Source organism: Protomyctophum bolini (genome assembly GCF_963924005.1).
Source record: "Protomyctophum bolini genome assembly, chromosome: 11".
Taxonomy (NCBI): domain Eukaryota; kingdom Metazoa; phylum Chordata; class Actinopteri; order Myctophiformes; family Myctophidae; genus Protomyctophum; species Protomyctophum bolini.
The window spans coordinates 22,950,195-22,962,758 of NC_137872.1; the positions used below are offsets into that span (position 1 = coordinate 22,950,195).

At 45.0% G+C, this 12,564-nt stretch overlaps 1 protein-coding gene across 2 annotated transcripts in view; it reads right to left on the reverse strand.

Moving 5' to 3' along the window:
• The window catches only part of olfm2a (olfactomedin 2a), a 72,620-nt gene that overhangs the window by 27,104 nt on the left and 32,952 nt on the right, over positions 1 to 12,564 (reverse strand). Inside the window, exon 1 of one of the 2 annotated variants that reach the window (XM_080776936.1) lies at positions 11,232 to 11,796. The exons of the other annotated variant lie outside the window; for it this stretch is intronic. Coding sequence (XP_080633062.1) covers positions 11,232 to 11,375 — 144 coding nt within the window. The 5' untranslated portion in view covers positions 11,376 to 11,796. Of the gene's footprint in view, positions 1 to 11,231; positions 11,797 to 12,564 lie in introns of those variants that run through there. 2 annotated transcript variants of the gene reach the window in all.

Below are 12,564 nucleotides of genomic sequence, written 5' to 3' on the forward strand. Positions count from 1 at the left end.
AGATGTCTGTACTCTGTAGAGGACGTACTGTAGTTCATATGAGTTGGTTTCAGTGAAGGAGAAGACAAAAGAGAAACATCTCAAAGGGAAAAGTCTTCAAACTTTTCTCCACCACATCTGACTATTTTATTCTGTCTCGGCCTGGAGGAAGATGATCTCACTCGATCTTATCTACGTCCCTCTCACTCACTGTCAGGACCTCTCATCATCTCTCTGTGTGTGCTATGTGTGCACAAGCATGCATGTGTGCGTTCACACGTGCGTGTTACTGTATTATAATGCTCAGTAACACCCTCAATGTTATTTTAATCTGAGATTGTAAAAAGTGACACAAATGGACCCTTTACACTCAAATGAACACAGATTTCACTAGGTGATGCTAGCCTAAGATTTAGACTCTCGTAGATGTATTTATCGATTCTGACATTTTAATCCACTTGCTTTTTGAAGTGCGGCTGCTCTTTACTGGTGTTAACCTGCCGAGTGCCAACAGGTGGAAGTTAGCTTGTGTCAAAGTGCAGACTCCACTTTAGCCTGCTAGCCATGTTGTGCTCTCTTGTGCATTAAATACCACTGCAATCATCCATATACTGTACATGTGGAGGAGGGTTGCCCACGCACCAGATACTCACTTTTTGAATAGAAAACAGTCTCAAGATTGGAATGAATGTACAAGTACACATCAATATTTCATATAGACAGAGTTTGAGTCACTCTGTCTTCACCGCCACCGGGGCAGTGGCCACAGACAGTAATATGTGGAAGTTCAAAAAAGGTTATAATGAACCGTATGAATTACCGTACATGCAAAATCTCCATTACCAGACTGTATAAATATTCTTGTTTCTATCCATGGTCGATCTGCTCTTAATTTGCATTTTCTTCCAGTTTCAAATTAAAGGTAGGGTAAGTGATGTTTTTGGTTAAAACAAAAGTTATTTAAAAAATAAATAAATGTTAAAGCGTTCTGATAGTAATCATTGCTATATAGAGTTTGTTCAGAAAAAGGGGTCTCTCTGTCTCTCCTGCTCTTTAATAAACAGAAAACACAGAGAGAACTGAGAGTACTGTAGTTTTCATGCTCACACATCCTGTCCTCTGCTCCCTAATGTTGCATAAATGCAGGGTAATTAAGATCTTATTTTAATCAGCCACAATTTCATTACCACCCACCTATTCATTCTGCACTGAGATACGCCTCACCCCTTATCATGTCAGCGTTGAATGCAGTGGCCGGCAGAGCTCAGTCTGACTCTGACATGCAAATGCATTTACGCTTTACTCAGCGCCTGCTTGCAGAGATATCTATATTTCAGCCCCCGTAAGCAGTTGGCCTCTCACTGTAGGACCTGTCAGTTTACATGTGTTTAACAACACTGGCTTATTTATATGAATATGATACTTATTATGATACTTTTAGTTTGCTCTCCGCAGAGGAGAAAGGCTCATTGACACTGGCTCGTAGCATCTGTACACCCATTGCAGCCCACCAGATATCTCATTAGTATGAGAACAACGTCTCCTTGGTATAGAAAGAAACCAGCAATAAATATGCAGGGATCTGGAGAGTGGAATGGAGAATTGTGGAACATACCGTAGTTAAAGGGAGGTCAAGGAAGAGGAGATTAAATTGAAGTCTTGATGGTGAGATAGCTCTGAGAGAACATTGAACATTGATAACAATACTGCTAGCTGGCTAGCACTTAAGGTTCGGGGGCTAATCCACCCACGGATAGAAACTGAGTTTTCAGGGAAGAAGGAATCGTTCAGCTTGCAGATGGTTCCATTAGAAATGCTGGTGGGTGCGGCTGAAATGAAAATGTGAAAGTACCAGATTTGAAACGCCTTTGTGACACTCAAGGCCTGCCAAGCAAAAACACATTAGGAAAATGACGGCGGCAATAAAAACAACAGGAGATTGAGGGTGGAATTAAAAATCAATGGGGCTCAGACAGTTGGTGAAATGAAAACTACATCACTCTTAAGATGTTCGACGTGTGCGGCCAGAGATCGTCACCCTAGGGACTTCCTGTCTGCCGTCCATGGCAGTGCCTCGATAAGCCTGGGTGTCTGAGACCTGTGGCGACCCGGCACATCACACCGCTATAACCACAACCATGCCCTGCTGCCACCCTCTCTCACTGCGACAGATAGAGACACAGATGGGGGGGATGAGAATGAAAGACTTGTGGTTTAAGAAAGGCTGACAGTGAAGATATAGCTAAGGGCTCTAATTTCAATGAGAGGGAGGCAATTTCCTCTCCCTTTCGTCCAAATGGCCAGGGATGTGCCCAGCCACAGTGCAGAATGACAGCTTCAGTGTCTGGTCTGCTGAGAGAGGAGAAGAGGAGGAGATACTGTGGTCATTAGTAAGCTAAAAAAAATGTCCTATGTGTATAGAGAATAAATGATGAGAAATGTTGTCCTTGGGTTCCTATAGGCTATGTACTGTGATAACGGTTCACTTACACAGTATAGGCTATAGTTAGGCCTAAACATTAAACAGTAAGGCCTCATTTATACTTGCGCAGAATGCAAGCCCCATTTTATAGACCTACTTTGTCTTATCAGTAGCACAAATAGCAGTTCTATTAACCCACAACGCAACGCATTGTGTAGATCGTCTATTTCCGGTGTACGATACTGGCACTATAATCAGTTACACAGTGGTTGATGTGAAGGTGTCTTGTGTGCTTCCACCAGGAGGCTGGTGCTCTCAGGCCTTCTCCACCAGGAGGCTGGTGCTCTCAGGCCCTCTCCACCAGGAGGCTGGTGCTCTCAGGCCTTCTCCACCAGGAGGCTGGTGCTCTCAGGCCCTCTCCACCAGGAGGCTGGTGCTCTCAGGCCCTCTCCACCAGGAGGCTGGTGCTCTCAGGCCTCTCCACCAGGAGGCTGGTGCTCTCAGGGCCTCTCCACCTCCACCAGGAGGCTGGTGCTCTCAGGCCTCTCCACCAGGAGGCTGGTGCTCTCAGGGTCTCTCCACCTCCACCAGGAGGCTGGTGCTCTCAGGCCTCTCCACCAGGAGGCTGGTGCTCTCAGGGTCTCTCCACCTCCACCAGGAGGCTGGTGCTCTCAGGCCCTCTCCACCAGGAGGCTGGTGCTCTCAGGCCCTCTCCACCAGGAGGCTGGTGCTCTCAGGCCTCTCCACCGGGAGACCCAATTAAGACCCAATATTTTGTGTGTATCAAAGAGCCAACAAATCTACACATTGATTGCAAAGCAAAGAAGCTCAGTATCTCAGTTTTACAAACGGCCTCGATGAACAAACTTCAATTCCGATCAGCCAATTAGGTGTTAGGGCCGGAGCACCGGTGTCGAGATTCGTTCAGGACATAACTTCCTCCGGTGTTTCATTAGGCCGGCCCTGTAAAGCCAGAGCTAAATGAGATCATAAATCTATAGCTCTCAACTTTACGAGCGTGACTGGAAGTCTATTACAACTTTCATAAGCAGCGGCATGCACACAGAGGAGGCGGGCGCTTTCATGTGGGAGAGAGCCGAATGGAATGAGCTCTCTGCGGTCTTATTTATAACCGCTCAAAGAAAAACTCCTGCTATTTTTGTGAGCAACACAGCAGTTGTGCACCAAATTCCAAATAAGCCCTGAGATACTACAGCACCATGAAGGACAGAGACAATAAGGAGGAGGGGAGTGGGATCTAATGAAGAGAGTTGAAAGTGAGAGCCGAGTGGCACATGGAATGAACAGGATACGACAGGAGGAGGTATCACTGAAGCCTCTCCTCTGCTATTCACTATGCCTCCAACCTAAACAAGTTAAGCTGCCACCCTATTCTCTCTCTCTTTATCTCCCTCCCACCATCTCTCTATCTCTCTTTCTATCTTTTCCTCTCCCTCTTTCTTTTTGCAGTGTGACGTGTGCTGCCATGCTTCATAGTCTTGCGATGCTGCTTGCCTGCAGCAAAGCAACAACATCTGTCCCTGCTTGGCTGAGAAGCTCAGAGCCTCTATACAGCGGCCATAAGATCAGCTCCAATCTTCTAATGATCTGGCACAGATACAGTGCTTTTCTCTACTTTCCCCCCGCTCCCCACAAATGCATGCACAGTCAACACATCATGCAGGTATACCTATTGTATGTATGTAAAGACGAGGATAACCAAAATGATCCAAGATGATTTACTTTATTATTACCATTTCCATAAATGTGTGCACATTCTCTATACTGCATGTGTGCGTACACACACACACACACACACACGCACGCGCGCGCTAGCATGCACACACAAACCTGGAGCTCATCCCTCAATGCACAGGCCAGCTGTACAATTCGTTGAAGTCAGTCTGTGGCCTCCCTTATAGTCTTGTGGAAAACAGATTACCACGATCAACGCAGCATGGCTGCTAGTCAATAGTATGACTCACACCTTCCTCTTCTCCTCCTCCTCCTCTGCCTCCTGCCTCTCTCCCTCCTACCCCTCCCTGCTCTATCACCACCTCCCTCTACGACTCCCACCACCATCACACTTCCGTTGGATCTCCTCCTCCCGCTGACTCAGTACCTGTTGTGCCCTCACTGCAGTCTGCACCCCAGTCAGGACGCGAGGGTGGGGATTTATTTTACAGAGCCTTACTGAAGGTTACTGAAGCTGGATACTCAGCTGGGTGTCACTGGGAGCTTAGAGGACTGAGAGAACAGAGAGAGAGAGACCTATCAGTGTCTAGTGCAGTGGTTTTAATGTTATTGCCCAATGCACGCCAATGGGTCAAAATCTTGAAAGAAGAGGAAGAAAATTTGACTATTTTTAGGGTACATACTTTGCCTCTGTATTGCACAAAGTACTGAGATAGTATTTATTATATAATAATTAGTAACCTTTTGTGTTTTTGTATACAGTATATTGGAATAATACTGCATTGTTGTCACAGAATCCCAATAAGGCACACCTGGACCAGTGTGCCGCCCTCGGCACACCATTTTAGGAACTTCTGTTCTAAAATGTGTGATTTTCAGAGCAGCCTGCAACAACAGCCATGCTGGCCAGCCACAATGAAAAGTAGTTGGCCTCCATTCTGCTGACAGTGTATGAAATAACTCTTATCATGACTGGTGCAAAAGTGGAGGGGGGACTGAGACGGAACCTAGCCAATTACAATGTGACCGTCCCTCTGGGTTATGGGATCTACACAGTGGTCAACGCGTCCGTCCGTGTTATGGCAACCATGTTGCTTGGAAACACAGCCGTCCCTTCGGTTTATGGGAGTGAGTGATGATGTTGCTTGTAAACACAGCTCTCTGCGAGTTGCTTTGGTGACAAGCGAGCATTAAGCAGCAAAATGCTACGCAGTGCACCTTAATGAAATAACATTTTGGACACAAAGACCTAGCTGACTGCTGAAGGCACACATTCAATAAAAACATGTGCATGGATTGGGATTTTTGCCATTAGCCAGCTACACGGATGCAGAGTACAAGTATTTTAGCCTGGTATATCATGGCATGTTTCTGGGCCCAGTGGTGGAAGAAGTAGTGACATTTTTACTTAAGTAAAAGTATCAATACCACAATGTAGAAATATAGGGTTGAAGTGGTTAATGTATGCTTTGTAATAATCTAAATCTTCAAAAAGTAACAACACTTTTCAAATAATTGTAATGGAGTAAAAAGTACAGTATTTGTCTCTGAGATGTAGTGGAGTAGAAGTACAAGTATTGCAATTTAGAAATACTCCAGCAAAGTATAAATACCTCAAAATTGTACAGTACTTGAGTAAATGTACTTAGTTTCTTTACACCACTGCATTCAAACCTTCCCTTTATGACACCCATGCTTTGGTTTAACATTATCAAACTGCCATGTGAAATGTCAAGAGTCCAATTATTACTGAGCCCCCGGGTTCATCCTGCTGCAGATTTTTTGTACAAATAAAAATCACATTAACAAAAAAAAATAACATACCATGTCCATGACCCCCACTGGTGTTCCAATTAACACTACTCTGCTCTCCACTGCTTCAAAAAGTAATAGAGGACAACCAAGGTCTGAACTCAAATAAACCTGTAAACATAAAAGTTATAGTCCTCTCATAAAAAAGCTGCGAGAGGGGTCAGTCAGTCTTTAAATTCAACTTCATTAGATTGCATTGTGGAAGTGCTAAAGTTGACAGCTTTACACACACCAACAAACGTGGCACACACGCACACGCTCTGATTGCGGGAAATAGTTTATTTTCCTCTTCTGCCTCACTGCTTTCTTCAGAAATCAAAGTCAGTCTTTTATGTGTTCCCCTCTTTCCCCATCAAAGTGGAATAGACTTGCACGTGCATACAGTACACCAGTGATTTTCAACCATTTTTAATTTCAAGGATTCCCAGTTTGATATGCCTATTAGGCCCCATTTGATACGATTTTTATCTCAGACAACAATTGCACTGTAAAGTCCTCAGTGTCAATTTAACTTAATTTAATTTAAGAGCGTGCAAATCCTCTTAGAGTTCAAATGGAACCACATGGTTCCATGTGTATACAGTATGCTCTCAGAGTTATGCCTCGTAAGAGTCCATTTGGTTCCTAACTATCCCCTCAACGACACCTGGGGGGCATAAACACAATCACATAAAAATAAGAAGTATTTTTCACTATTATGCTTATGCATTGTCCTATACATGCCATACATACTTCATATATTTAGCAGAGCATGCATGCCACTCACATGCATGCATATGTGCATTTGGATGCACATATGCTGTACGTGCACAAAAGTGCCAGCTATAAATAACTGAAAAGAGCCAATAGAGTACACAGCTCCTTATATCCAAACTGGTACCATTTAAGTGTGAGAGTTGCAGGGCTTCATTGACTCATTAAGAAACATGGTTTTGCACTATCCAGATGTGTTCAAGCATCCAGGCAATCTTGTGCCCACTTGGGTCACAGAAAGGTTCACACTCAGATGTGTTCTTCTCAGCTGGTGGAAAGACGGGGGTAGAAAGCAAGTGAAGCAGAGAGAGATTCCAGCTCTGAGCAGTGGGAATATACTACTAGGGCACGTAGCATCCATGGAAGATGCTGGGGTGAGTGAGGAGTAGTTTATCTCTTGGCACACACCCGTTTCAAGACCATCTGAAGCTTTGATGAGAGCTGCACACATTACGGGACTCTTGGGTAAACACAATCACAGAGTGACGAATATTCCTGTGACTCCAAGAAGCACTGTCCTGACATCACCCGTTCATAAACATGACGTGAAATATTTGCAAAAGACTTAATGGCGTCGCCCGACTTCTGAAAATGGACATAATGAGGTTTTTTGCCACGAGTCTTGAATTTGAAATGGTTCACTGAGAGCTTGGGAAGAAAACAAAGTGTAAAACAAAGTGTAAAACAAAGTGTAAAAAAAATGTACAGCAAGTTATGGCCTTCTCTTCGATTATCACACAAATAAAGAGAGGCTTCCTGACTGCATCCAGTTAAGAGGGATGTTATCAGGGCCACGCTGTTGAGGGAGGAAGTCCAATCACAACAACAGAGCAGCTGTGGGAGTAGATACTCTTCCCAACACTGTTCAATTATAGAGTTCAGGTTGGTAAATAATTCAGAAACACCTTATGCTTTGAAATCACTGCAGAGAGTTTGATCTTCAAGTTTAGATTTTGTTCTTCTAGACACATGCTCAGAGTTTCGCTGAGATTTAAAAAATACACAAAAACAAAACAAAACACAATTTCACAGTGTTTGTAGCTGGATATTTCCCCACTCCCCAGGCCTGACAGCAAGGCCAACAACTCCAAATTTTATATTCTCATGCTCACTCTGTTTCTCCAAGGAGGTCATAGTCCAATAATTCATTGTTAGAAAAAGTGGGCTGTATAAATGCTTTAATGTGCAGCTATTAATGACAATGACAAGACCTTGAGGTAGAGTCTATTTCAGACAGATGGACTCACTACCCCAGAGACAATAATATACCTGAACAAACACACAAGACCCAGGCACACTCACAGAGACACGCACATGCATGCAGGCACGCACACATACATACTGTAGATCTGCATGCACACACAGTCACATGCACACACACAGGCTCAATCATTTCAACTGAGCAAAGCTCATTTAGTAATGGTGAAGATGCCATGCAAACACCCAAGATAAAAGCAGCGGCCATCCTTCAAAGCTAATGGACTGGAAAATGCTAAACTCATTCCCCTGTTTGAGAGTCCTCTGCAGCCTGTCAACTGTGTCATATCTCCTGGATGCACACAAAATGTCTGAGACACCCAAATGGCACAGAACATGCATGGCTTCTTCCATACTTCCTTCACAGGTGTTACCAATGATACTAATGGAGGTCAGATCTGTTCCATTTTGTGTAGCACAGTGCAAACGGACCTCCATAACTGAGAGTGTAATGGGGCTCCATTTTGTTCCATTTGCACACTCTCCGCCTATTCATAGTCCAGTTTTCGGTGAAGAGGTGACCACGGAAAACTACAACATGATATCACCCTGTGGTGGTCACTGCTCGCACAACACATCTCTCTGTTTTTACTAACCACCGGTTGTCACTTTTTCACCGAAAACTGGACTATATGGGCCTTTACACTCCCTCAAGGGGCCATGATGGTCCCTGTTCCCCTATTTGACCGACTGGTGTAGCAGTCTTTCCAGTGAGACAAAATATCAGCCCCCTGAACAGAACCATGCCTTCATTCATGACATTGATAACACCTGAATGAAGTAAGGAAGATCAAGGCCCAATTTCTTTCCAATATGGCTGCTGCTTAAAGGGACATATTTCCCCGCTGGAAGAAACTGCAGTCACCCAATGTTAATATAAACTAGTAGATAACAGTAGCACAATGGCTAGATAAAATAATGTGTTTGACTATAGGGTTTGACTGGTTTGCTGGATTACTACAATGCCCATAATGCTTTGTTGCACTGCTCCTGCCTGTGGAGGCTGCATGGGTGGAGGTGTGACTTGTAGTCCAGGAAGGAAGTGAGACCACATTTTCATGACACATTTTGGTCATGAACATTTACTAAAATATCTACAAAGTACACACATACAAACCCCAGGAAAGTCTTGTGTCCTAAACATCATTAAAATAAGATGTGGTTGGAAAAGGGGTGAAGTGGCCCTTTGAGTCATAGTGTCCCATTCTGGGCACATCATTAGGTGGACCGTCAGACTTTATTCAAAAATACATTATCTACAAGCTTACAATGAGTCGTAAGCAGATGCCTTGTAGGTGTGATGTAAAGGGGAAAATCACACCCGTGTGAAGTGAGCTCTTATAATCACTCTTATCATCGTACATCATCATGACGTAATATGTCAATTTGCTTAGACACATAATGACGTCAATTCTCCATTCAATGGGAATTTAATGTTTGTGTAAGACGGAAGGATGCCCTCAAAAATAGTATAATTTTTAAACCCTCATAGCATATTAATTCCGTGGATAGACCACACATATGACAGGGCAGTTTAGCCCCCTAATTGAGATTCCCCCCGCCCCCTCGACTGAAGTTCAAATAAAAGGACTTTATAAATCTTTGTAATAAATATTCAAATGTGCTTTGCCAGCCGGCCAGCCCTGTCTGAAGTCAAATTATAATACCATTTCAAAGGGTTTCTCAAAGTTGAGAAAGCCTGAGCAACTCAAGCTTAACTTCAGCTCATTCATTTAGCACATTAATTATCATGGAGAATGTACTGTATCTCGACAGGAAACCTTTCTTGTAATTTAAGTAAATAGAATTATGTTAAATGCCTCATGAATTCATTTGCCACGGCAATTGATTTTCGACATTTATCCCAATTGAAAATCGTCTTTTTTTCCCCAGCAAGGATTACATTCTCCTCTACGGGTTGAGAAACTCCTATGGGAACGTGACTGACTGACTTACAATTAGAGATTGCTGTAGCGGTACTTATATTTAATTGAGTGAATTGTAGTTTACTATAGTTTACTACTAAATCCTTTATACTTTGTTTACCGGAGTCTCCCAAGCCTAGGCACCCTTTCTGCTCTTACACATATCTTTGCCAAAACTCTACAAGCTTGAGTTTGTAGATCTTCTATTTTCACTAAATTGTCGCCTCACAACAGGGATTAGGGACGCTCTAGGGTTCAATTGGACAATGAAATAATGACCCCAGAAAACATCAATGTATAAAATCAGTGGTTCTGAAAGTGGGGCCATTAAGGAGTTACAGGTCTGTAACTCTAAGAATGTACAGATGGAACCAAATGGGCATTTGGTTCCATCTGTGTATACTGTCAGAGTTAAATGAACACTGAGGACTTTACAGTGTAGACTCATTAGGCTCCCAAAGATAGAACAAAACAAAGAATCTAACTGGTGGTCCTTGGAATTAAAATGTTTAAGGACCACTGTATCACACACTGCCTAGATGTAATGTAACCATAAGCAACCTACACCGACCATCCCACCCGCACCCCATGATCTCTGAATCTGAAAGCCATCATTCCCAGCATGGCGGTGACTGACAGCCAGGATCACTCTATACATCACTCAGAATGGCTCTCCAGCCTCTACCTCCCCAACCCAAATATGATTGATACCGCCATCGCCCACCGTTCAACCGCCCTCTGGCTGTCGCCATCACTCACGGTCACGCAGGCTCCCACAATCCACCGTCATTATACTCTCAAAGTGATTCTCATAACGCCGTAGACATAATTCACACTAAATCGGTACCTTGCTGTCATGTGCATGTCTGCCATTATTTTTCACTTGATGTTTTAGAGCCCGCAAGGCTCCAGATTTTAGTGTGCAGGATTGGGAGGGTCTGCCAATCTCACACAATGAAATCCAGAGTCTTGATTCGACTCTCAGTGTTGAATTAATACTTCCGATTTTGCTATGCACCTCCCCATGCCTACACCCCGCACTGAGATCATTCTCCCAATTCTGTATATGCATACTGTATGTGTGCACGTGAGCGCACGCACCTCAGATGTCACTGTTCTGTTCTATTTCCCATTCACTCTTCCTCTGTCTCTCCATCTCCCACGCCACTCTCTCCTTCACCATGCTCACTCGCTGTCTTTCTAATGTACATACTGTAGGTGATTATGCACACACACACACGCGCGCGCACGCACGCACGCACGCACGCACGCACGCACGCACGCACGCACGCACGCACGCACGCACACACACACACACACACACACACACACACACACACACGCATGCAGACACACATTTGCAAGAAAGCAAAAGAGTAGTTACGCACACTGACAATCCTTTCGGAGGTCCCCCCCCTGGAGATGGTGGTCCCGTTCAGCCCCACCAGCGAGGGCAGCGTCTGGGACATCCAATTGGTCACCATGGCCATGGTGCTGAGCACAGCTCCGATCTTCAGCATGGGAACGCTCATGATGCTGCCTGTCTCCCGGGCCCCACCGCACGGCGCGTGGCACCCCTACAGCCAGCCCTCCCTGTCTCTCTCTGCCCTGCCCTGACTCCACTCCGCTCAGTCAACCAACACTCCGCTCCTGTCGATGCCGGGACGGGATCACCACGCAGCCGAGTCCGGGTGGGTGGGGGGTGGGGAGGTGGGCGAACCAGGCACTCGGCCCCAGCCTCAGCCACAGCAACAAGCACACAGCTGCAGAGCACAGTGCACAGAGGCTCACCACAGCACAGCACGGTGCACAGAGGCTCACCACAGCACAGCACAGAGCACAGTGCACAGAGGCTCACCACAGCACAGTACAGCACCACTGGCTCACTCAATGTTCAGCCAGAGGAGCTGCTGAACACAGCGAGAGGAGAGAAGCTCACATCCAACAGCATCACCCTGGAATCCTCCCTCTGCCAGGGACCGGCTCACACTCACCCCCTCCCTCCCTCCCTCTCTCTCTCTCTCTCTCTCTCTGTCTCACTCTCTCTCTCACACACTCTATTTCTCTCTCTCTTTCCCTTTACCCCTCCCTCTCTCTCTCTCTCTGTCTCTCTTTTGCGCTCTCTATATTCCTCAAGGAACAGGACTCATGCGCATTGGCTGACTCTCTCCCTCTCCCTCTCTCTCTCTCTCTCTCTCTGTCTTTCTCTCTCTTTCTCTTTCTCTCTCTCTCTCTCTCTCTCTCTCTCTCTCTCTGTCTCTCACTCCCCCCCTCTCTGTCTCATCCCCTCCCTATCTGCTCCTTTTCTTTCCCGCCAGCGCGGTGGTTGTACACGTGCCTGTTCTCTCCCTCTCTGCTCTCATCTGTACGCTCCCTGTTGTATCTAACACTTAGCTGCTCATTCATGACTCTTCAGTGCCGTGAAGAGTGGAGGGGGGAATCATTACGGCACCAATCACCTGTGTTTTGTGTGGAGTTACATATCCCTTATCCCTAAACTAATTTGCCATTTTTGTCTATTTAAAAAACCCTTTTAAAATAGTTAAAATAGCCGATCTACAAGCTCACAATGTCTCGATGTAGATCGGCTAGTTGAACTATTTTAAAGGGTTTTTCTAAATAGTAAAAAATGGCAAATACTTTTAGGGATAATGGATAAGGGTGGCGCAAGATGGAGCCCAATTGTGTCTACTCCATGTCCATCAAAGCAGGCTGAGCGAT